General features: G+C 40.7%; 1 protein-coding gene across 1 annotated transcript in view; it reads right to left on the reverse strand.

The window, feature by feature from the left end:
* Window positions 1–8,283: 8,283 nt before the first annotated feature.
* The window catches only part of LOC108709170 (seizure protein 6), a 340,196-nt gene continuing 322,962 nt past the window's right edge, over window positions 8,284–25,517 (reverse strand). The window contains exons 12-17 of the mRNA XM_018248783.2: window positions 24,390–24,581; window positions 20,855–21,049; window positions 18,961–18,999; window positions 17,905–18,025; window positions 9,762–9,864; window positions 8,284–8,380 (exon numbers count right to left, since the gene is read on the reverse strand). Of these exons, the coding sequence (XP_018104272.2) occupies window positions 8,351–8,380; window positions 9,762–9,864; window positions 17,905–18,025; window positions 18,961–18,999; window positions 20,855–21,049; window positions 24,390–24,581 (680 nt within the window). The 3' untranslated portion in view covers window positions 8,284–8,350. The remainder of the gene's footprint in view (window positions 8,381–9,761; window positions 9,865–17,904; window positions 18,026–18,960; window positions 19,000–20,854; window positions 21,050–24,389; window positions 24,582–25,517) is intronic.

Here is a 25,517-nt window from a genome sequence, read left to right on the forward strand (position 1 = left end):
CCCTGTGTGTGTCATACCCTGTCTGCCCTATTCTCCCTGTGTGTGTTTCATACTCTGCCTGTCCTATGCTCCCTGTATGTGTCATACTCTGCCTGCCCTACTCTGTACCCTGTGGGACGTGAGCCTGGTAGGGTTTGTTCTGAAAGGTTTGTTAACATTTTGTTAGTAATGTTTTTAGGGGCCCCCAAGTGTTTAATCATGTTCTGGAGGGGGGGGGGGGTGCTATGTTATCCACAGGAGAGGTGGTGGCATATTGATTTAAGTGTATTTTTATGGTATAATAATGTGGACACGGTCTTAAAAGTTCTTGAGATAACATGGGTGTGGTTTAAAAAGGGGGCGTGGTCAAACTGGCTTCCATTATCGGCCCTCCACCACATAGGATAGAAAAAATCCGTCCCTCGGTACCACAGAAGTTGGACAACACTGATGTCAAGGAAAACAAAGAGGGAACATAAGAAAAGCAACTTACAGGCAGACAATGCATCATCGGTACTTTTCTCAGATGAAAAATTGTGTAATGAAATATGTCTGTAAATTAAAGTCCAATGTGGAGAGTTCAACAAATATGTAGTATTTATAATTCTTTATACAGTATAGTGCAGGCATGGTACTTAGTGCTGCAGTCCCTGCCTCTTGCTGAGGGAACTATGAATTTCAGTAGGATTCTGTTAACCTCCCTGTGTTTTTGGAGTTTAAGAGAAAACCTAAAAAGACACAAAGACAGCAAACACATACACACTCTGAGCATATAATGCCCTAGTTAGAACGAAGCCTGGATGTGTGGGCCGGCCCGAAGCTTCATGAGCCACAGGTCCGGCAGGTTTGGGCTGATTTCTGCACAATATTTGCTGTATACGGCCTTACAGTGCCCACTCCTGTGTCCAGTTGTGGCTTTTTATACACTTGCTCCTGCGTGCCCTGTCCCTTTTGTGACGTCATGGAGTCCACGAGAGACAGCCTTTCCATAATTTGGAGCTTTCTGGATAACAGACCCCATACCTGTAGTAGTTTCAGAGCAAGGGAAAGTAATCAATGAAAAGATCCCCATGTCATTTGTATGCAAAGCAGGGGGAATCCTTTGAAAGAAATTAAAATTTTCCAAAATGAATGACCTATACCTTACCAAAACCTTTGTCCTTATCTAAAGGTAACCTCATATCTTCCTTAGACTCAGTAGTTAACCCAGAGGTGCCTAAATAAGGGAGCCCTGACTGTGGGGTCTGCTTCCTCTATAGGAGGATGGGGATAGGAATGCCCCGGGCCCTTCTGAAGATTGTTTTGCAGGGGCCCCGGCGCAATCTAGTTATGCCTCTGGATGTAAAAAATGAAGTCCATGTTCTATTGCATTGTCCTTGCATCTCTTCTTTGGCATCTAGAAACCTCTGTAATTAGAGTAAAATTATGGAGAGACACCGTCTACTTTCTATATCATGTATTATGTTCTCTCTGGAGCTTTAGACTTTGTGTGCTTCCCTCCCATGTACACTTTAGTCTTTAATATTTGAATTTTTATAATGCATACAGAACAGGACACCAAAATAATCAACAAAAATAATTTATTCAATGGCCAAACATGACAAAATGTATTTATACCATAAGATTTGTTCGAAATACCATCAGCTCCTCTCTGTGTACAATGCTTATTGTCTGCAAAGAAACATGCCCAGTCTCCATTCTGCTTCTATTGCATTGCATTATCATTTGCACTGGGGTGGGTGGACTTCAGTCTTGGCTTTTTGAGTGAGTCCGTGATTGGCTCAAACGAGCAACTCCATTGTTATCTGCTTCCTCTGTCGCGGTCTAAGGGCTCTTACACATGAGCGTTTTTACCTGCGCTCCCCTGCGTTCCGTTTTTCGGCGTTCAGCCGCAGGGGAGCGCAGGAATAGACGCATTTAATTATTTCAAATGGGGCTGTACTCACACAGGCGCATGTAGGCGCCAAACGCAGGAAAAATGCAGCATGTTGCCTCTCAACCTGCGTTCGGCGCCTACATGCGCCTGTGTGAGTACAGCCCCATTTGAAATAATTAAATGCGTCTATTCCTGCGCTCCCCTGCGGCTGAACGCCGAAAAACGGAACGCAGGGGAGCGCAGGTAAAAACGCTCATGTGTAAGAGCCTTTACTCAGAACTTTAATCCCATAATTCATTTCTTTTTGAAATGGAAACAAGGAAAGTCTTTAGATTTGCAGATGTTATTTAACTGCTTCCAGCATACATTATATATCTGGAGGGCCACTTGCTTACTTTTATTAATTAAAGGAACAGCAACACCAAAAAATTAAAGTGTTTTAAAGAAAAGACAATTTAATGTACTGATGCTCTGCACTGGCAAAACCAGTGTGTTTACTTCAGAAACACTACTATAGTTTATATAAACAAGCTGCTGTGTAGCCATAGGGCAGCCATTCAAGCACAGGATACACAGTAGATAACAGATAATTACTACTATAGTTTATATATACAAGCTGCTGTGTAGCCATGGGGGCAGCCATTCAAGCACAGGATACACAGTAGATAACAGATAAGTACTACTATAGTTTATATAAACAAGCTGCTGTGCAGCCATGGGGGCAGCCATTCAAGCACAGGATACACAGTAGATAACAGATAAGTACTACTATAGTTTATATAAACAAGCTGCTGTGTAGCCATGGGAGCAGCCATTCAAGCACAGGATACATAGTAGATAACAGATAAGTACTACTATAGTTTATATAAACAAGCTGCTGTGTAGCCATGGGGGCAGCCATTCAAGCACAGGATACACAGTAGATAACAGATACGTTCTGAAGAATCCCATTGTATACTACAGAGTGTAACTGTTATCTGCTGTGAAACCTGTGCCTTTTCTCCCTTTTCAGTTTTGAATGGCTGTCCCCATGGCTACACAGCAGCTTATTTATATAAACTATTGTAGTACTCATCTGTTATCTACTGTGTATCCTGTGCTTGAATGGCTGCCCCCATGGCTACACAGCAGCTTATTTATATAAACTATAGTAGTACTCATCTGTTATCTACTGTGTATCCTGTGCTTGAATGGCTGCCCCCATGGCTACACAGCAGCTTGTTTATATAAACTATAGTAGCACTTATCTGTTATCTACTGTGTATCCTGTGCTTGAATGGCTGCCCCCATGGCTACACAGCAGCTTGTTTCTATAAACTATAGTAGTACTTATCTGTTATCTACTGTGTATCCTGTGCTTGAATGGCTGCCCCCATGGCTACACAGCCGCTTGTTATATAAACTATAGTAGTACTTATCTGTTATCTACTGTGTATCCTGTGCTTGAATGGCTGCCCCCATGGCTACACAGCAGCTTGTTTATATTAAACTATAGTAGTACTTATCTGTTATCTACTGTGTATCCTGTGCTTGAATGGCTGCCCCCATGGCTACACAGCAGCTTGTTTATATTAAACTATAGTAGTGTTTCTGAAGCAAACACACCAGTTTTACCAGTGCAGGACAACAGTACATTATATTTTCATTACTTTAGGACATTTTCATTTTTTGGTGTTCCTTTAAAGGACATGTAAACCCCCTCCACAAAAATGTAATCAGTGAACAATCTCTTTGAACTCTTTAGATAGCTGCCACTCTGTTTGTTAAAAGGTTAACAGTAAGGCTGAAGCATCTCCTTAATCCTTACATGTCCTTAAATATTTTAGGAGGTGCTTGAGGGAGAGAGGGGCTGGGACCTATGTCAGATTTAGCAGGTAGTATGGTCTGAAAGACGGCTCAGCTTCCTGATTTTGGTTGATCTAAGAATATCCTTTGGATAGAGATTAGCAACTGTGGAGCAAAGCACATACTTCTCGTCTGTGATATCTGATGTTCATTGGTTCTTTATAGTGTTGACACCTTCTCTGGAAAATGCAGGCCTTTCCATATTTTTATATTTCTAGATATATTTACAGTGGTGTGAAAAACTATTTGCCCCCTTCCTGATTTCTTATTCTTTTGCATGTTTGTCACACAAAATGTTTCTGATCATCAAACACATTTAACTATTAGTCAAAGATAACACAAGTAAACACAAAATGCAGTTTTTAAATGAGGGTTTTTATTATTTAGGGAGAAAAGAAATCCAAACCTGTGTGAAAAAGTAATTGCCCTAATAACTGGTTGGGCCACCCTTAGCAGCAATAACTGCAATCAAGCGTTTGCGATAACTTGCAACGAGTCTTTTACAGCGCTCTGGAGGAATTTGGGCCCACTCATCTTTGCAGAATTGTTGTAATTCAGCTTTATTTGAGGGTTTTCTAGCATGAACCGCCTTTTTAAGGTCATGCCACAACATCTCAATAGGATTCAGGTCAGGACTTTGACTAGGCCACTCCAAAGTCTTCATTTTGTTTTTCTTCAGCCATTCAGAGGTGGATTTGCTGGTGTGTTTTGGCTCATTGTCCTGCTGCAGCACCAAGATCGCTTCAGCTTGAGTTGACGAACAGATGGCCGGACATTCTCCTTCAGGATTTTTTGGTAGACAGTAGAATTCATGGTTCCATCTATCACAGCAAGTCTTCCAGGTCCTGAAGCAGCAAAACAACCCCAGACCATCACACTATCACCACCATATTTTACTGTTGGTATGATGTTCTTTTTCTGAAATGCTGTGTTACTTTTACGCCAGATGTAACGGGACGCGCACCTTCCAAAAAGTTCAACTTTTGTCTCGTCGGTCCACAAGGTATTTTCCCAAAAGTCTTGGCAATCATTGAGATGTTTTTTAGCAAAATTGAGACGAGCCTTAATGTTCCTTTTGCTTAAAAGTGGTTTGCGCTTGGAAATGTGCCATGTAGGCCGTTTTTGCCCAGTCTCTTTCTTATGGTGGAGTCGTGAACACTGACCTTAATTGAGGCAAGTGAGGCTGCAGTTCTTTAGATGTTGTCCTGGGGTCTTTTGTGGCCTCTCGGATGAGTTGTCTCTGCGCTCTTGGGGTAATTTTGGTCGGCCGGCCACTCCTGGGAAGGTTCACCACTGTTCCATGTTTTTGCCATTTGTGGATAATGGCTCTCACTGTGGTTCGCTGGAGTCCCAAAGCTTTAGAAATGGCTTTATAACCTTTGAAATTGAACTCAGGTGTGATAAACCACAGTTATTTTTTAACAAGGGGGGCAATCACTTTTTCACACAGGCCCATGTAGATTTGGAGTTTTTTTTCTCCCTTAATAACGTAAACCTTCATTTAAAAACTGCATTTTGTGTTCAATTATGTTATCTTTGACTAATAGTTAACGGTTTTTGATGAGCAGAAACATTTAAGTGTGACAAACATGCAAAAGAATAAGAAATCAGGAAGGGGGCAAATAGTTTTTCACACCACTGTATATCTTTATATTCCTAGTACATGCTCTGCTGTCAGTTACCTGAGCTTAGGGACCCAATCACAATATACAATATATTTACACTATGTAAAATTCTTATTAGAAGACTACTTAGATTCACATGACATGGAAACAGGTGCATCTTACACTTTAATAGATGAATAATACGCTTCTAAGACAGATGTAATGTCTCTTTCTGCTCATGTATTCCTGATTGATGAACATCCATTAAATCAATGTGTCAACAGCAGCCCAGGTCACACTGAGCATGTGCAGGGCCACCGACACTCAAATATGGCTTAAGAGGATCAAATAATAATGAGCAGCTCCAGACAAATTCAAAGGCCTGGATCATTACTGTTCCAGGGCTGCTGATCCACAAGGCTTGTACTGTAAGTTCAATATATACATTCTTTATTTAGGCTTTAGTTCTGATTTAATGACTAACAAGGTTATACTTTATATTTCTGAAAACATGGTCATTCCTCTACAGATCCAGAGATGAATTAAATGATGAATAAACCTGAAATAATCATTCACTCCCAAACTTCACCCTAACTGTCCTTCAGCTCCACAGTGTGGGAATCACTTGTTCAAGAGTGTGATCAGGCAGTGTCAGGTCTGGACTGGGAGTCAAAATAGGCCCTGGCATTTCAAGTTCTAATAGGCCCAAACAGCCCCTGACCAGCCCACTACATAATGACTTTCTATGGCAATTTACAGCAGCCGCTCTGGCATTTGCCAGAACCCACAGATTGCCAGTCCGGGCCTGGGCAGTGTCATAAGGTCTTGGTTGCTGTTCATTAAGATAATATGTGTGTAAGCATTTCCATTATTTTGGTGCTTTATATATAACGTAAATTGATCTATACGGCAGCAAAACACTTTAGTGCTGGGGAGAGAGCAGGCTTCCAGGGAATGCAGTTCAATGCATTTTGGGTTGATGACAAGTCCTCATGAATGTACCCTTAGATTTATATGGCAGTAGCAGATATTACCCCCCACTGATTTGTTAAAAAGAATGTGTGTAGAACAGTGATCCCCAACCAGTAGCTCGTGAGTAACATGTTGCTCCCCAACCCCTTGGATGTTGCTCCCAGTTGCCTCAAAGCAGGAGCTTATTTTTGAATTCCAGGCTTGGAGACAAGTTTTGGTTGTATAAAAACCAGGTGTACTGCCAAACAGAGTCTCAATGTAGGTTGACAATCCACATAGGGGCTACTAAATGGCCAATCACAGCCCTTATTTGTCACCCCAAGAATATTTTTCATGCTTGTGTTGCTCCCCAACTCCTTTTTCTTGTGAATGTTGCTCATGGGTTCAAAAGGTTGGGGATCCCTGGTGTAGAATGTCATTGCAAGTGCTTGGATCATAGAATGCTGGTGAAATGTCAGTAAGAACATGTTATCTGTCAACAGCATTATAAACTTGTATAAAAGGGGTATATAAGTTTTTTTCAGATATCTATGTTGGTACTAAGACTGTCCTCTGTCTGTCACAGGCACTGAATCTCTATATACTTTATACTGTATATACATGGCTACATTTACCCAAGGGAAATGCATGTGTTACTGCATTCTGTCCGTAAGTCTATACAAAGTATGCACTATTGAACGGTACAATGCATTTGCTCTAATGTAATTATATTAGGGAGCATTTCTCAAGTGTCATATGTAAGATAGCGATAACATCTTGTAGTATTGGTTTGGCACATATACATGGATTCCATAGATTATTAGATGGTGATATAATGGCCCTTGGAATATGTACAATAACAGTATATTTAGCATTTTCTCTCTCAGCAGATGTTGTGTCTTATTATACAGCCGGTATGTACAGTACATTTCAATGGGATATATATTTTTTTCATGGCAGTTGGGCTGAAAATAATAACCGTCCAGTTGTTTTCACCATATCACCATATCTCTGTAAAGGGGAGAATTGGGTTTGTAGGGATGCACCGAATCCACTATTTTGGCAAAAGATTCGGCCGATTCCTTTGCAAAAGATTCGGCCGAATACACAACCAAATCTGTATCCTAATTTGCATATGCAAATTAGGGTGGGAAGGGGGAAACCTTTTTTACTTCCTTGTTTTGTAACATAGCATATGCAAATTAGGATTCGGTTCAGCTGGGGAGAAAGATTGAGCCAAATCCAAATCCTGCTGAAAAAGGCCAAATCCTGGCCGAATCCCGAAACGAATCCTTGATTCAGTGCATCCCTAGTTTGTATGCTCTAAATCAAATGATTAAAAAACTACTGTACAAGAGTTGGTACATGGCCTGTCCCTCAACAAAACTAGAACTGCAAACAAAAATGTCCAAACAATAGCAACAGCGCTTAAATCAGATTTCGGACATATACAGTTGATCCGATGCTAAAAGTACAGAAACCAAATGTGAGGGCAATAATTAGAAGTGGATGTTTCATATGAAAGCCTTCACTGCACCTTCAGTAAACAAATATATATATATTTATAATCAAATATACACAAATATACTACAAGTTATTAGGGTGATACATAACAGTGCGAACCCCAGTGCTGTACTAATAGAGGAGGAATCCCCCTAATACCCAATGGAAGCACACTTTCATGTATTACCCTCTTGGGCATCATTGCCTTTGCTTTATCAGTCGTTGTTCTTCTGTGGATTCTTCTCTACACTCCACTTCAACTTTCTATACATTCCAATGCTTGGTCTATATTTTTACAGCAGAAGATAACATATCGGTATCCGGATTTTGAAACTAGTAGATGGGCAATTCAAGAAAGAGCAGGAGCAAACGGGCAGCTGGGAATGTCAAATCAACTTTTTAGTGTGTTCGAGTGCAGGCCAGCGGTGCGCCAGCGCTGAAAGTGTTTGTGCCCTTTCTTGGGGTAAGATGTTTCCAGTCAGCGATTGCAGTCACAGGGTAGAAGTCTTCTTTGTCGCAAGGGAAAAAAAAGAGGCTTATCACTACCAGATCTCTGCCAGCATCTCAGAATTTAGTCCATTAAAGAATTCATCTATATAGACACTTCGTATTCCCGTGTGTCCTACAAGGAACAGAATATTGGTGTCATTTAAATTAAGATTTTAAATCTAATATGCTTTGTACACATACAAGATACATGTACTCCGTTGCTTTTTAAACCATTATTTATAAATATACAAGAGGATAGAAAGGCGGCACTCGGGTTAAAAAGAAAGTGGTTTATTGCAACAGGTCACAAACCATGTTTCGGGAGCAACTCCCTTAATCATAAGCCTATTATTAAGGGAGTTGCTCCCAAAATGCGTCCGGTGATATTGGTTTGTGACCTGTTGCAATAAACCACCTTCTTTTTAACCGGAGTGCCGCCTTTCTATCCTCTTGCATATTTGATCACAGTGGGAACGCTGGTGGCTGAGCACTCGGTACATCAAAATGGAGCTGCACTAATTTAAACACACAGGAGGTAAGTCTGCAGTGGCCAAACCTTTTTTTATTAATTATAAATAGTTGATTCAGTGTCGTACTGGAGCCCACTGGGACTGCTGCTTTAAGGTGGCCATACACGGGCCGATAAAAGCTGCCGACAGACCAAGTCGGCAGCTTATTGGCCCGTGTATGGGGGCCCCCGACGGGCTTCCCCGATCGAGATCTGGCCGAAAGTCGGCCAGATCTCGATCGGATGGGGTTAAAAATCCCGTCGGATCGCGGCCGCATCTGTTCGTTGATGCGGTCCCGCGATCCGACCGCCCGTTTGGCGAACGCTAGGATCCGATCGTTGGGCCCTAGGGCCCACGATCGGATCAGCCCGATATTGCCCACCTCAAGGTGGGCATATCGGAGGGAGATCCGCTCGTTTGGCGACATCGCCAAACGAGCGGATCTATCCGTGTATGGCCACCTTTAGGGACCCCTGCTGAAAAGCCCCCTTCCGTCCCCCTGCCCCAGTCGCAACCCCCGCATACCTTTTTTCTTGCTTAGAACTGCGACTGGGGTCGGGGAGGGAGGTCAACGGCAGAGGAATTGGTTTGAGGCAGGGAGTGAAGCTGGGCCGGTGGGGCCCATTGGGTTCTTTCCTTGTGTCCCACCAACCCAGTCCACCCCGGAGTTGGAAAACTTTTTGTAATGAAAGTTTAGAGCTAGTATTTAGTTTTTAATAATCAAGGAGCAATGAAGTTTTCATTTCAACGTTCACTTTTATAACCTTTACTAGAAACCAACTTGTTCATTGGCTGTTCTATAGATATGTCTCAACTGCAACATCTTCAACTGTCTCAAAATATCACTGTCTATATAATAATAATAATACTAATTTAAATGGGTTGTTCCAAACACTTTTTTCAGTTCAGTTATTTTCAGATTGTTCTCCAGAAATAAAGCCTTTTTTTTTCAGAGATCCTAAGTTTAGTTGGGCACCAAAGGCTTTTATATATCATATTACTCACCCCTGTCTCAAATGTTGGATTGTCAAATTCAGATTCAACAGTGACTTGATCATAGGGAGGAGATGAAGACAAGGGCAATTGAAAGGGAGTTTTACTTTGCAGCCTATGTAAGAAAAGAGTGAGAAAATGGTTATTGTACAATAGTCCCCTGAACACTACCAGGCTCTTCTACAGATCTTTGGTTAAAATAACCTTTTCTTGGCTTTTGTTTGACCCTACGTGGAAGTGATTTGTAGGCCGACCCCGGATCTGGGGGTTTACCCGCGAGTCGGGCAGTTTGGGTTGACTGCTGCACAAAGTTTGTGGGCAGCGGGCAGGTGCGACCTCCTAATGCCCCTCTTCCGACTTGGGGGTTGGGTAAGGAGCGGGTACGTGTCGAGTTTTTCCTTGACCTGCACATCACTACTACATGGGCTTTTAAGGATTTTATGATAATATGGACACAGTAAAACCCCAATTTTAAATTTTTCAGGGGACCAGAACAAATGGTGTAAAATCAGGGAAATTAATTATGGGTTATATATTGGTTGGACCACAAAAAATGGTATAAAATATGGAAGAACTTAAAATGAGGGTTTATAGAATGGAGGCATGACTGTATGTATCCATCTGTAACTAGATCTCTAGAGGGAATAACAATGGGCAAACCACTGGCTAATGATTGTACTAAGAAATACAAAAACCCAAGTGCTGTCCTGGCAAACAAGGAGTTTGTGTCACTAATAGAATGGAATAGAATGTGGAACACTGACTACTTTATACAGTATATATCTATAGGAAAGGTTTGTGTGGAAACCAAACGTACAAGTAATTTGTGTAATATGTTTTCCTCCTTGCCCCACCCTGGACAGTTTTCTGTGGACGACCATAATTGTGCTTCTTCTATTCTCTTATTTGCTGAATGATTCTTACTGGGAGGAGTTTTTTTCTATTAGCTACAGAGGAAACAGACCCCATAGTCCGGGCCCCCCTGCACCTACAGGGTCTGCCTCCTCTATAATTACACCACTGTTATGAGCTATTACAGAACATCTATCCAAAGTCATTGTTCTTTTCTTGGCCAACACTAGTAATGGGCGAATTTGTCCCGTTTCGCCGAAAAATTCGCGAATTTCCTAGGAAATTCCAGAAACTGCAAAAAAAATTCACAAAATGCGAATTTTGACACCCGCATCAATTCTGACACTGGCGTCAATTTTGATGCTGGTGTTAAAGTCAATGGGCGCCAGAATAATGTTGACACACAAGGGTTTTGATGATGCGCGTCCAAAATGTTTTGAATTTGCCAGTGAATTTTCCCGCCAGTTCCCCATGTTAAAGCCAGTGTGTCACCTTTAACTTTTCATCCCTCTTCCTTCTGAACTAAGGTTACATAATCATGTGACAAAAAATGGGGACACCTCAAGTATATCCATCCAGAAGGGTTGTGTTTATTGCAAACTAGTTACATTTAAACTGAATGCACTCACAGCCCTTCTAGTTAGAAACTGTAAAGGAGTCCCCAATTTTTCACATGATCTACTTACCGTCCTTCTCTAACTTTTATGGACTTAATTTTACTTAATATGTACAGTGTTCTAGCCCAAGGTATAGAGTGCTTGACTAAGTCATTTATAGTACAGGTATGGGACCTGTTATCCAGAATGCTCAGGTCCTGGGGTTTCTAGATAACAGATCTTTCTTCATACCTTAAGTCTACTATAAAATCATAAAAACATTAAATAAAGCCAATAGGCTGGTTTTGCCTCCAATAAGGATTAATTATATCTTAGTTGGGATCAAGTACAAGCTACTGTTTTATTATTACACAGAAAAAGGAAATCACTTTTAAAAACTTTGATTATGTGGATAAAATGCAGTCTATGGAGACTAGGGGTGCACTGAATCCAGGACGGATTCGGGCGGGATTCAGACTTTTTTAGCAGGATTCAGAATCGGCCTAATCCTTCTGCCCGGCCGAACCAAATCCAAATCCTAATTTGCATATGCAAATTAGGGGCATGGAGACTATTTGCGTGACTTTTTGTAAAAGTAAAAATGTTTGCCCTTTTACCCTTTCAGAATCGGCCTAATCCTTCTGCCCGGCCGAACCGAATCCAGTAAAAGTAAAAATGTTTTCCCCTTCCCACCCCTAATTTGCATATGCAAATTAGGATTTGGTTCGGTATTGGGCCGAATCTCACGAAGGATTCGGGGGTTTGGCCCAATCCAAAATAGTAGATTCGGTGCATCCCTATTGAAGACCATCTTTGCCTAATTTGATGCTTTCTGGATAAAGGGTTTCCTGAATAACGGATCTCAAAATAAAATACATGAACTAGAATGTCACACGGGGATCAGGAATGGAATAAAGTAGCACTTAGAGGTAATGCATTAATGCTTCCGCCAGGACAATATAGCTGGCAATGCTACTACATTTAGTTCATCCTGTATTTTTCTTTTCTGAATCCCTAGTTAAAAGTGGAAATAAAAGTCTGCACACGGCAGATAGAATATTATAACCGTAACTAAAGGCAATTAAAAAGGAATAACTATTTGTTATGAATACTATAATCACCATGGAATTCTACCCATATAGTTTTATTGGCTTTTAATTAACAAACCTCAGAAAGTATAAATATCACCCTGGGGAACAGTAACTTTAAGATGCATATTAAATCACAGTGCTTCATTGTTTCATAGGGTGTTGCACAAAGTCATTTATAAACTAAGGTACAGAAGGTAGGGAACAGCATTTTCAATGTGTCTCTAGGGCATTTTTTAACTATATGCATGTGTATGACATATATATATATTTATATATATATATATATATATATATATATATATATATATATATATATATACACAGATGTAGATACATAGTAGATTTAGAAAAGGAAAGGTATAGATTTCTATACACTATGTAAATTGAAAGACCATGCTCCATTTCTCACCAGGGGGCAAATTTATCAAAGATCGAGGTGAATTTTCGAATTGAAAAAATTTGAATTTCAGGCTGTTTTTGTGTACTCCGAAAAATCGAATATCGAAATTTATCATATCTCTTTAAGAATGCGACTTTGACCATTCACCATCTAAAACCTGCCAAATTGCTGTTTTAGCCTATGGGGGGCCTCCTAGAACCTATCTGGAGTCAATTGGTGAACTTTGAAAACCTTTGATTCAAATTCGATTGAATGCGCTATTACTTCGATTTGTACGATTCGGATTCGCCCGAATACGGACCTATTCGATCGAAAACTGACCTATTCGGCCAAAAAAACTTTGACTTAATTTCGGTTGGTCTTTTTGTATTCAATTTGAAGCTTTTCTAATTTGAAATTCAACCCTTGATAGATATGCCCCCAAGTGTTATGCAAATAAATAGTTCCTCAATACTTTTCAGCAATACAGAATAGTCTCCGTTGTGGCAACTACACTTTTCTACCCCATGCAACATAGAACAGTGATCTCCAAATTATGGAGCTGATACCAACGGGGAGATCAAACCAGTTTGTCGGTGGGAGGGGGGGGTGTTAGCCTGAAGGCCAGTTGAGGTGAATGCTTATTTACAGTCCTATATACTACTTAAATCTACTTAAAGGGGTTCTTCACCTCCAGAAATAATGACTTTTTCCAATGACTTTCTGTTTGTGATTGTTTTTCTATTATTGAAGTGTAAAGTTTCATTTTTCACCTTCTAAAGCAGCTCTGGGGAGGGAGGTCGCCGACCCTGTAAACTGATCTAAATTGATACATTACAGGGCAAATTTACTTAAAGTGGACCTGTCACCCAGACACAAAAATCTGTATAATAAAAGTCCTTTTCAAATTAAACATGAAATCCAATTTCTAGTTTTTTATTAAAGCATTCATAGCTGTTGTAAGCTCATTTACAAATCTCAGCTGTCAATCAAATATTGTCTGCCCCTCCTCTATGCCAGTGGCATAGAGGCGGGGCAGACAATTACTTTCACTTTCCATTCAGCACTTCCTACATGTCACTGCTCTCTCCACATTCCCCCATTCTCTTTACCATTTAATTGTGTAGCCAGGACATGGGGATGGACATCAGGTCCCCCATTCTCTTCACCATTTAATTGTGTAACCAGGACATGGGGATGGACATCAGGTCCCCCATTCTCTTTACCATTTCATTGTGTAACCAGGACATGGGGATGGACATCAGGTCCCCCATTCTCTTCACCATTTAATTGTGTAACCAGGACATGGGGATGGACATCAGGTCCCCCATTCTGGTGCACAAACAAGATTCTGAGATGATACAAGACTTGTCTTAATAACAGTGTCCACAAAATGGCTCCTGCCTGCTTGTTATAATTTTGAAATCCCAGACTGAAGGAAACAAGATTCAAATAATTTATATATTTTTTTTTGGGTGACGGGTCCCCTTTAAGGTTTAATATCGAGGGTTAATTAACCCTCGATATTCGACTGTCGAAGTTAAATCCTTCGATTTCGAATATCGAAGTCGAAGGATTTAGTTCTATTCGTTCGATCGGTGAAGAGAAGAGCTCACATGGAGGAGTAGTGGAAGCCCAAGGAGCGAGGACTGCAGGAGGGCAGGAACACAACCGTAACCTGATTACATAACAGTCAGTGACTCTTGAAAGCACCCAGTTTGTTAGTGCTTGATTTTAGCGATTTCTATTTTAAAACTTGAAGATTTTACAAGTCTGTGTATTTGTCCTGCAGCTGACTCTAAAGGGCAGATTTATTAAGGGTCAAATTGAAAATGCGAATTTTAGAATTTTTTTTTATTTTTTTTATGGTCAAAACTCGAATTGTGAATTATCCAAAATCGATTAGAGTTTAAATTCGAATTCAAGTTTCTAGATTTATCACACTCTGGCCCTTTAAAAACTTAAATTCGAATATTCGCCACCTAAAACCTGCCAAGCTCATGTAAAAGTCAATGGGAGAGGTCAATGGGACCAATTTGGACATGTTAGTAGCCTTCTTGACATTCAATTTTTTTATGGAGAAAAAACTCGAATCAAGTTCAAGTCGGTAAAATTTGTGCGAGTTTAAGGTATTCTACTTTTTTTTATTAAATAACCCCCCAATTGAATTTAGTAGAGTTAATAAAAACTCACAAGAATTCGAAATTCGACCTTTAACAAGTGTGCCTCTTATTGTTGAATAAACAAGAGAAACGAAATGGAGAGTTACAGTTCTACCCAAAGTGGATTGATGGGTGTTTTATGATCAGAATTGGTCTGTAAGTAGTTGCAGAGTTGGAGAAGGATATATTTGTTAACTTGAAAAGTGGCCCCTGAGAAATCTGGATTAATAAAGAGACTGTTAGGTAAATGTCTTACGGGAATATGGTGGTCACTAAATGAGATAATTGAGAGCTCACTATCCTGGGTGAATATATATATATATATATATATATATATATATATACCCCATGAGACCTGTAACAGAAGAGGGCTCTCCAGAGTAAAGTAGCTATTCGATTGTCTGGTTGTAAGTCAACTTTGGCCTGATCCTGATTGTAGTAATGGGCGAATTTCTCCTGTTTTGCTTCGCTAAAAATTCACGAATTTAGAAAAATCGTGAAATCAGAATGAAAAAATAGTGCAATTCGAATGTTTTCACTAAAAAAATCGAGCAATTTGAAAGTTCTCACAAAAAATTCGAGCAATTCAAACCTTTTCAAGATAAAATAGAGCAATTTGATCGTTTTCACTAAAATAGAACGATTAGAACGTTCTCACCAAAAAATCTAGCAATTCAAACGTTTTCTCAAAAAAATCGAGCAATTTGAACCTTTTCACAAAAAAAAAAAAAAATCGAGCAATTAAAACATTTTCACCATTGGTGAAAAAAATGGTGAAAATCGTAAATTGACACTGGCGAATTTTCACGGGAGATTCGCAAATTTATTTGATGGCGGCAAAACGTGGGAATTCGCCGCAAATTCATGCCAGGCGAATTTATTGACTATCAATTTGTAGTCACTGATTTTCTGCTACTTAAGGCTAACCAGTTTATTGACTATTTTAAACTCTGCCCTGATGTGCATCTGACGTGGTTTTGTCCATTACTACAGTAAAAATACTGATGTCATTTTCTTTAAGTTTCCCCCAAGTCACACAATGCACATTAGTAGCTTTGTAATTTCACAAACGTTACACATTTCCCATGAAACTATTTACGGGAACAGTTTGGAATAATTTAATTTGAAAACATTATAGCTGGACTATGGAGAACAAGGCAGGCACTAACAGAACCCACACCAGGCATCAGTATATACAGGGCCGATCCTGCGCATTTCGCCGCCTGAGGCGGGCTTCGTTTTGCCGCCCCCCCCTTCCCCATGGTACTCACTTTTCCTGACATGGACTGGGTAGGGGAGGGTCCACGTCGCTAATGCAGAGCGCGCAATTGCGCGCTCTGCACTAGAAGAGCCGAATTTCCGTGTTGAAAACCGGAAATTCGGCTCTTAGTTACCAGGAGCGGCATTTTTGCCGCCCTTGGTAACCAGGGGGGCGCTGCCGCCTGAGGCGAGTGCCTCAACTCGCCTCATTGGCGGAGCGCCCCTGAGTATATAAGAAACATATAAACTTTATTCTAAGAACAAACTGTAGCTCAAGTAGCCTTATGCGTTTTGTGCCACAAGGCACTTAATCATAGTTTCCCAAACCTTCTAAGAAGAGATATTTAGTCTGTGAAGTTCAAAATCTTTTGAAGGACTTAGGGATGAGCACCCGGACCTCATGTTATCATTACATTGAACTAGGGATGCACCAAATCCAGGATTCGGTTCGGGATTTGGCCAGGATTCAGCCTTTTTCAGCAGGATTCGGCCGAATCCTTCTACCCAGCGGAACCTAATCCTAATTTGCATATGCAAATTAGGGGCGGTGAGGGAAATTGTGTGACTTTTTGTCAGAAAACAAGGAAGTAAAAAATGTTTACCCCTTCCTGCCCCTAATTTGCATATGCAAATTAGGGTTTGGTTCGGTATTCGGCCGAATTTTTCACGAAGGATTCGCGGGTTCGGCCGAATCCAAAAAAGTGGATTTGGTGCATCCCTACATTGAACTATTGGTACAGTGCTGTTTCTTTTGTAAAAACGGAACAACATAATCTGAAGAAATAACTAAAGACAACTGAAATGGAGCAGCTGGATTATCCAATAAGATCATTTTCATTGGTTCTATATTAATGGCTGACATTCTTCTTTAGAATGATTCATTGGAACAGCCTTACGTAGAGTGGTGGCGCTTAGCAAATGAGTTCACAGCAATCTAGTTGTCTGTGTGATTTAGGGATGCACCGAATCCACTATTTTGGATTCGGCCGAACCTCCGAATCCTTCGTGAAAGATTCGGCCGAATACCGAACCAAATTCTAATTTGCATATGCAAATTAGGGTTGAGAAGGGGGGAAATATTTTTTACTTTTTTCACTTGTTTTGTGATAAAAATTCACGCAATATTCCTCCCCGCCCTTAATATGCCAATTAGGATTCGGTCCGGCCGGGCAGAAGGATTCGGTGGAATCGAAATCCTGCTGAAAAGGCTGAATCCCTCGGTGCTTTACGATACCAGCTTTACTGATAAAATGCAAATTTTTGATACATAAGGTAGAATCCTGCGCGGGTCCATTTTTTGGAACCCGTACCCGACCCATGCCCGCAACCTGCAATCCGCAAGCCAGACCCACAACCCACATTTGTACCTGATTGGACCCGCTACCTGTCCCGACCAGCAAGTACCTTATCCGCAACCCGGACCTGCGACCCACTGACCATCAAGAATCAGGAAGTGCTGTCATTGTAAACAGGAATTGACATTGTCGGAATTAGGCATGATCAGAAAAAAAGGAGTAAAACAGGAAGTGCTGTCGTAAACCGGAAGTGACATCATCGGAATTAGGCGTGATCAGAAAAAAGGAGTAAAAACATTGAGAAGACCCTCAGCCTGATCCGCAAACCCGCAGAACTGCCGACCCGCGTCTATACCCGCACCTGGAACTTCTACACGCAACCCGCAGGGTACCGCATGTTTTTGCGGGTAACCTGCGGGTACCCGACCCACTGCAGCACTCTAACATTAGGAGGATAGGTACAGTAATTACAAGTGTCACTATCTTGAAGCCACAAAGTTCTTGGCAACACAAACCTTACCTTGAGAAATACAAGTAAATGGAGGCAATCAACAGAGCCACCATAATAATGGGTACAAAAATGGCCAACAAGATGTGGGTGCCTTCCAATGGACTGTCTTCAGTCGCAGCCTTTGCCACAGCTAAATAAAAAAAAAATGGATTCAGATAACATAACACAGTATAAAACGGAACAAAATGAGCTTTTCCATGGGATTCAGATGGGAAGCAATTGCAGTAATCCTGAGGTTATATTTTTAGCCAGGTAATGACAAGTGGGCAAAGCACCCCAAACAACTATATTTTCCATTAACCTCTAACCACACTCTGTCTTCATGAATAAAAGTATCATGGGATGGATTCCTTATGGGTTATAGATTTCTTCAGCAGGAGACACTTCCTCATTTAAAGATTTTGAGACACAATTAGGCAGGTACCTGGTGTCAAAACAGCTGCTAATATAGAGATAAAGCCATTTAGCAGCAGAGCAAACTAGAATATTCAACACTCTTTAGATTAGGGATGCACCAAATCCACTATTTTGGATTCGGCCGAATCCTTCGCGAAAGATTCGGCTGAATAACGAACAGAATCCAAATCCTAATTTGAATATGTAAATTAGGGGTGGGAAGGGGAAAACATTTGCATATGCAAATTAGGATTCAGATTCAGTTAGACTGGGCGGAAGGATTCAGCCGAATCCAAATCCTGCTGAAAAAGGCCGAATCCCAAACTGAATCCAGTATTCGGTGCATCCCTGATTTAGATCTGTGTAATAAATCTAATGACATTGTTATTACAAGAGTTAATGAAGCAATCGTAGACTATTTCGTAAAATCACTAATTCATATGTAAGTATCATTTTTGTTTTAAAATCAGTTTATATGAACACTCTTTGAATCCTACTTCTATCCTGGCCAGTCTTTTAATGCACCGGAGTAAATGGGCCACAGTGTATATGGAACAGAGGCAGGTTTGTAGAATATCGCTAAATATGCAATATCTACATATGTCATTTTAGTAAAACTTAGGAAGCTCAATGGTATTGGTTAGGGAAAAATGATATTTTTGGACTCACCTTCTACACTTTGGTCGCTATAAAATTCTTTATATGAAGCTGGAAAAAAAAGAGCAGATGCTGAAAGGCTGAAAGTTGCATTAGCAATGAATGAGAGTAATACTAGATTTAAACTGGAACACCATTATTCCTTACATAATGAAGTCTAGCAGGTCCCATTAGATCAAACACTGTAGCCTCTCTTATTTCTGAGATTTGCCCATAGACACAACTCTTAAAGGAGAACTAAAGCCTAACTAAAGAAGTAGCTAGAAATGTTGTACATCATGTTTTGTGCTTCTGTACCAGCCCAAGGCAACCACAGCCCTTTAGCAGTAAAGATCTGTGTCTCCAAAGATGCCCCAGTAGCTCCCCATCTTCTTTTCTGCTGATTCACTGATTCACATGCTCTGTGCTGCTGTCACTTACTGAGCTTAGGGAGCCACTCACAATATACAGTACACATAGAATAGAAATGTCACAATATAAGGCTGATTAGTAATTAATACACATAATTACTACATGGCAGCACAGAAACCAGTGCAATTAGCATCAGAATTGAATAATCAGCAAACCTGTAGCATCAGCTTATATTACAGCCAGGGAAGCTCATTTTCTGCTGGATAATTAGTGACGAGCCCTAAGCTTAGCTTCTCAACAGCCAATCAGAGCCCACTGAGCATGTGAGTGTCACAGACACTTTCCAAGATGGTGACCCCCTGTGACAAGTTTGAAGTCCTGGATCATTGCTGCTATTGACAAGCTCAAACTTTAGCCTCGTGCAATAAGTTCACTATATAAAACATGCCATTTTTAGCCACATTCATTTTTAGGGGTTTAGTTCTCCTTTAAAGACCAGAGGCAGCTGGATTCATATTCATATCAATCTCACCCACAGGTGTTGGTCATGTGATAAACCCATTGAAACCTTGAAAAACACAGAAAAGTCAGACTGCAGGCCAAAAGTGTTGAATCTAGGAGAAGCTAAACAAATTTTCCGAATGCAGAACCAAGAGGGAAATACAGATAAGTAAACTATTAGACACTATTGATTCAAACATCCTCATTAAACAGTTGAAGTCAAATTTAAAACGTTTGTTCACCTTTAAATTATTGAAATTTAGTATGATGTAGCAAGTCATATTCTGAGACAATTTGCAATTGATTTTCATTAGTGTTTTTTGAGTTATGCAGCTTTATATTGAGTAATCTGGTTGCTAAGGTTCAAATTCCCCCAGCAACCATGCATTCATTTGAATAATAGACTGGAATATGAATAGGAGAGGCCTGAACAGAAAGATGAGTAATATAAATATCTATGGCAATGCATGTGTAGCCTTACAGAGCATTTGTTTTTTAGATGGGGTCAGTGACCCCCATTTGAAAGCTGAAAAGAATCAGAACAAAAAGGCAAATAATTAAAAAAACTATAATAACATATAAAATGAAGACAAATAGGCTTAGAACTGGCCATTCTATAACATACTAAAAGTTAACTGAAATGTGACCTACCCCTTTACTGAAATAATAAGCTGTAGATCTATCTGACTTATCATCATTAGAGATGGGCGAATTTATTCGTCAGGCGCGAATTTGCAGCAAATTTCCGCGTTTCGCCGTCGGAGAATAAATTAGTGAAATTGCAGTGAAAAATCCAATTTTAAAATTTGAATTCAGACGCCGCCATCAATTTCATGGCCAGTGACAATGTACCGCACGCCCATTGACTTTAATGTAATTGGATAAAATAGGCGTACGTCAAATTGTCGCCTGTGTAGGAATTGACGATGGCGTTGATTTTAATGCCGTGAATTGAGGCCAGCAAATTTTTCAGTGAAACGGGACAAATTCGCCCATCACTAATCATCATTATTATTCATTTCCCTTTTTATTCCCTCTATCTTTATGCTGTTACCTTTACAGATGGGTGTTGGACTGCTCCAGACTGAGGGATGCCCAGGCACACACTTTATGCTTTGTTCTCCCATCAACATGGACCCAGTTCTGCAAGTGAACCTGATGGCCTCCCCTGGTTGGTACATTCTCTTCTCAGGCTCTTGATGACCATTTCGTAATACTCCTGGGTTAACACATGGTTCATATTTCTCTGCTAAACAAACAAATAAACAACCAAAGTCATAGATGATATAATATTACATATAGATGCTTCTCTTCTCTGTAACATTAGAAGTCCATGAGGAAGTGAACTGGATCATACACAAGACTCCCTAGGCTCCTGCGTAGGAAACTCATAATGGAGCTGTCAACTCCCAGACTTGGCTTGAAGGGGTTTGTGTGGTTGGGGCATAAAGGAATGTGATCCAGACCAGAAATCTCCCAGAAATTTCCCCCTAGAAGTTGACATTTCTGATGTACATTCTGGAGACCCTTCAGGGCTACGAGACCCAGTCACAACTGCTTGTGTGACTAGTTCCTTTTAGGGATGCACCGGATACACTATTTTGGATTCAGCCGAACCCCCGAATACCGAACCGAATCCCAATCCTAATTTGCATATGCAAATTAGGGGTGGGAAGGGAAAAAAAATGTCCTTCCTTGTTTTGTGACAAAGTCACAAGATTTCCCTCTCCGCCCCTAATTTGCATATGCAAATTAAGATTTGGATTTGGTTCAGCCGGACAGAAGGATTCGGCCGAATCCGAATCCTGCTGAAAAAGAAAGAATCCTGGATTCGGTGCATCCCTAGTTCCTTTAGTGGTGGTTGGGTCTAAAGCAAAAAATATTCCATATCTTATTGGATACTGATACCCAACACTTTGGCTATGCGTTGAATGCTGGGAGATGCCTGTCAATAGCTGGGGGTTGTATATTGGGATGTTAACACTGAAATTATGCAACAACTATTTCTCAATATAGTACAGGTATAGGATCTGTTATCCCGAAACCCATTATCCAGAGCTCCAAATTACGGGACGGTCATCTCTCTCAAATTAGGGATACACCGAATCCAGTATTCGGTTTGGGATTCGGCCAGGCTTCAGTCTTTTTCAGCAGGATTAGGGATTAGATGTAAATTAGGGGCAGGGAGGGAAATCGCGTGACTTTTTTCACAAAACAAGGAAGTAGAAAATGTTTTCCCCTTCCCACCCCTAATTTGCATATGCTAATTAGGGTTCGGATTCTGTTTGGTAATCGAATCTTTTGCAAAGGATTCGGGGGTTCGGCCGAATCCAAAATAGTGGATCCGGTGCATCCGTATCTCAAATAATTAAAAATTATTTGAACATATTCCCCTTTTCTCCAACCACCTGATACCAACTAGGATATTATTAATCATTATTCATTAATTATATATATTAATGATTGGATTTAAGTAATGTTTAATTGGATTTGTAGTAGACATAGTATGGAGATCCAGATTACAGAAAGATTCCTTATCTGGAAAACCCCAGATCCCGAGCATTCTGGATTACAGATCCTATTCATGTAGACCTTTCATCAGGGTCTCTTGTGATTCTGAGGGCCCTTTTAACCTGATCCTATAGGCAGATAAGCATAAGTGTCTGGTGCCGGTTACCTTGTAGAAGATAATGGGAATTCTCAACACAACCCATGTGCTGCCCATGAGTTATATATATATATATATATATATATGAATCTCCATGTAACTGATGTGCTGCACTTGGGTTCAATCTGGCATTTCACAGCTCACAAGACATATGCAGGCAGGGCCGCCATCAGAAATCTTGGGGCCCAGTACAAATTTTTTTAGGTCCCCTGGGCCCCACCCAACACCACCGGCCCTGCCCCAAACTTCACACCCCCCCAAACCACAGTAAATCATGTAAACTAAAGTAAAAGTAAAACCAAACTAAAACCCATTGGAGGCCAAGGTTTTACTTGGGGAAGTTTTGCCTTAGAGATTTTAGTGGTTTTTACACGTAATAAATCTCACATTTTTAGAGCTTTTTAAAAATATAGGAAAACCACAAAGATTTATGGAGAAAAATAAAATTTGATTGTTATTAAGTGGGTCCCGTAGTGTTCTCCAAACAGAAAAAATATCCAAACGAGTGGTGGAGGAAGCTTCCCAAAGCAATTTTTACAAGTTAAAAAAAAACATAGGTGGTCAGAGGCCCCATAGAAAATTATAAAAACATATTGGTGGCCAGGGGTTTAATTAAAAAAAAAAATTGGTGTTCAGTGGAACTTACCTTAGGTTCTTCTTCCTTGTCCTTGGCCACGGCAGATTCTTTGTATTTCTTCTACAGCATTCGACTTCTTTCGGGCTTCGGGTCTTTCTAGTGCTTACTTTTCTGCTTCGGTTCTTCTCATGCTCTTAAGGGGGCCTAGCTTTTTCAGAGAGTGCAGCACAGCCAGGCCTCCCTTTCACCTTAAAATTTGCTGGGCCCGGGACAACTGTCCCTGCTGTGCCCCCCTGATGATGGCCCTGTATGCAGGCACAATCTTGTCACAAGATAAGACAAGACATATGCAGGCACAATGCACTACTGGACTATGTTGCACAGGTTTTACCCCACATACTCCCTGTAACGATAGGTTACCCCGGTGGTCTAGTGGTCAGTAGGATGCCCGCCGTGTGCGTCTTTCTCCTTCAAACGCCGGCTCTCCTATGGCGCGTGTGGCACGCACTTCCTGGTTGTACGCGCCGGAGTGCTGACGTCATCGCGCAGAAATTCAAAGTTATTTAAAGGGGCTTATGAATGTAACTTATGGCCCGTTGTTAGGTTCTATTTGCTAGTTTCCTGGGTGCTTATTCTTAGTGAATCCTGATTGATCTTACTGTTATTGACCCTTGCCTGCCTGCTGACTATTCTATGTGTTCCAATCCTGATCTTAGCCTGTCTGGCCATTCCTTGAACTGTAACTGCATCGACCTGGCCTGTCTGACTATTCTCCATCACTGCTTGCGCTGGCCCGGCCTGCCTGATTACGCTCGTCTGTTTGGCCTGTCTTCCATCCAGCATCCTTGGTAAAACAATCGTGTCCCTTTGCTCGTCCAGAACCTTTAGCTTGGCTCCTCTCTTATTAAGACCTGGCGGAGGGCTCCTCCCGAAGTGAAAGGCGGCTGTTTTAGGAAGAAGCAATAGCCGAGACTAGGGAGCCTAGCACTGGTTCTGGATTTAGGGTGCCGAACGTGACACTCCCTACATATGTCTTCCCTTCCTACAGATTCACAAAACCAGTGACGTAACTTGTGGCTCATGAATCTGATTCAGAATTTAACTTAGATCCCCTTACTAGTCACACCAAACTCCCTAACTCTAAATCACTACCACTTTCCTAATGTTTTACGCTCTAGCCACCCATATAGGGACCCATCAGAATTCTTCCCGGTACCCTGCCAGTCCAACCCTGCATTTGTTAAAATGATCCCCAAGGTGTATATCCCCAGTTTGATTGAATATGATGTATGTGAAGCAGAAAAAAATGCAAGGAGTGCTTTTTATTGAATAATTCTCACTTACGGACACACTTTGGGGAGCGGTCACTCCATTTGGGCACACCAGCCTGGCGGTTGTAGCAGGTGATGGTGCTGCTCCCGGTTAGGACGTAGCCTTTGTCACAGACATAGCGCACAGTGCTCCCTACTGGGAATTTGGAGACGGAGAGGATCCTGCGACTATGTACGACATCCCCGGGGTCCGTGCAGGTGGTCACTGGGTATAAGACATAAACAAGCATTGAAATGTTATGCAAAGTGAAATATATGTCATATAGTGTCAAGGTTTGACATCATAATAAAAACATTACATCAAAATACTTGTCTAAATATTACAATACAGTCTTTTCACCTGGGGCATTGTGATGGCTAGATATTAGAAAGATTTAATTAAAAGTATCTTTTAAACAGATACCAGTAGAGGGAGCTGTGATCACATAAAAGATATTGCTATAGTGCAACAATGGAATTTTCAGATGAGCTACAGTTAAGGCCTCGTGAAATACAGAAGAATGAAAGCCCATAAATGCCAGATTGCTTGTGTACTACTAAAAGGCATGTTTATTTTGAACAAAGTTATAACCTCTAGTGCCATGTTCTCTTCTACTGTCTCACATGATTTAGAACATTAGCTGTTATTAAGCTGTTGTTTCTCAAAAGCGACCACTTGCTAGCGTTACTTTATTTTAAATGAATATATATTTTAAGGCTTATGGCAAATTATTTATTAAAGGTTGGATTTTAGTGGTTTTAGAGGTTTGTAGCTCACAAATTCTAAAACCACATTAAAAAAAATACTGAAAGATGTTCTAAAAACACAATTACTTTGAAAAACTTCAAAAATGTGACTTTTTCAGACAATTTCTTGCAAAGAAAAAAAATCTGAAAACCTCTGAATTTATTTAAAGAGGTCCAATAGGATGAGCGCAGCTCCCGTTGACTTCTATAGCCCCTTGACAACGTTTACTTGGCAAAGTTATGCCTTCAAGATTTTAGTGGTTTTTACACTTGATAAATCTTGAATTTTTAGTGCTTTTTAGAAATATAGGAAAATCGAGAAAAAACGAAATTCGATTGTTAGTAAGTGGGCCCCATAGTGTCCTCCCAACAGAAAAAAGTACATGATTTAGCTCCCCCCAGCCTAGGTGTAGAC

This window comes from Xenopus laevis, chromosome 2S (assembly GCF_017654675.1).
Source record: "Xenopus laevis strain J_2021 chromosome 2S, Xenopus_laevis_v10.1, whole genome shotgun sequence".
Taxonomy (NCBI): Eukaryota; Metazoa; Chordata; class Amphibia; order Anura; family Pipidae; genus Xenopus; species Xenopus laevis.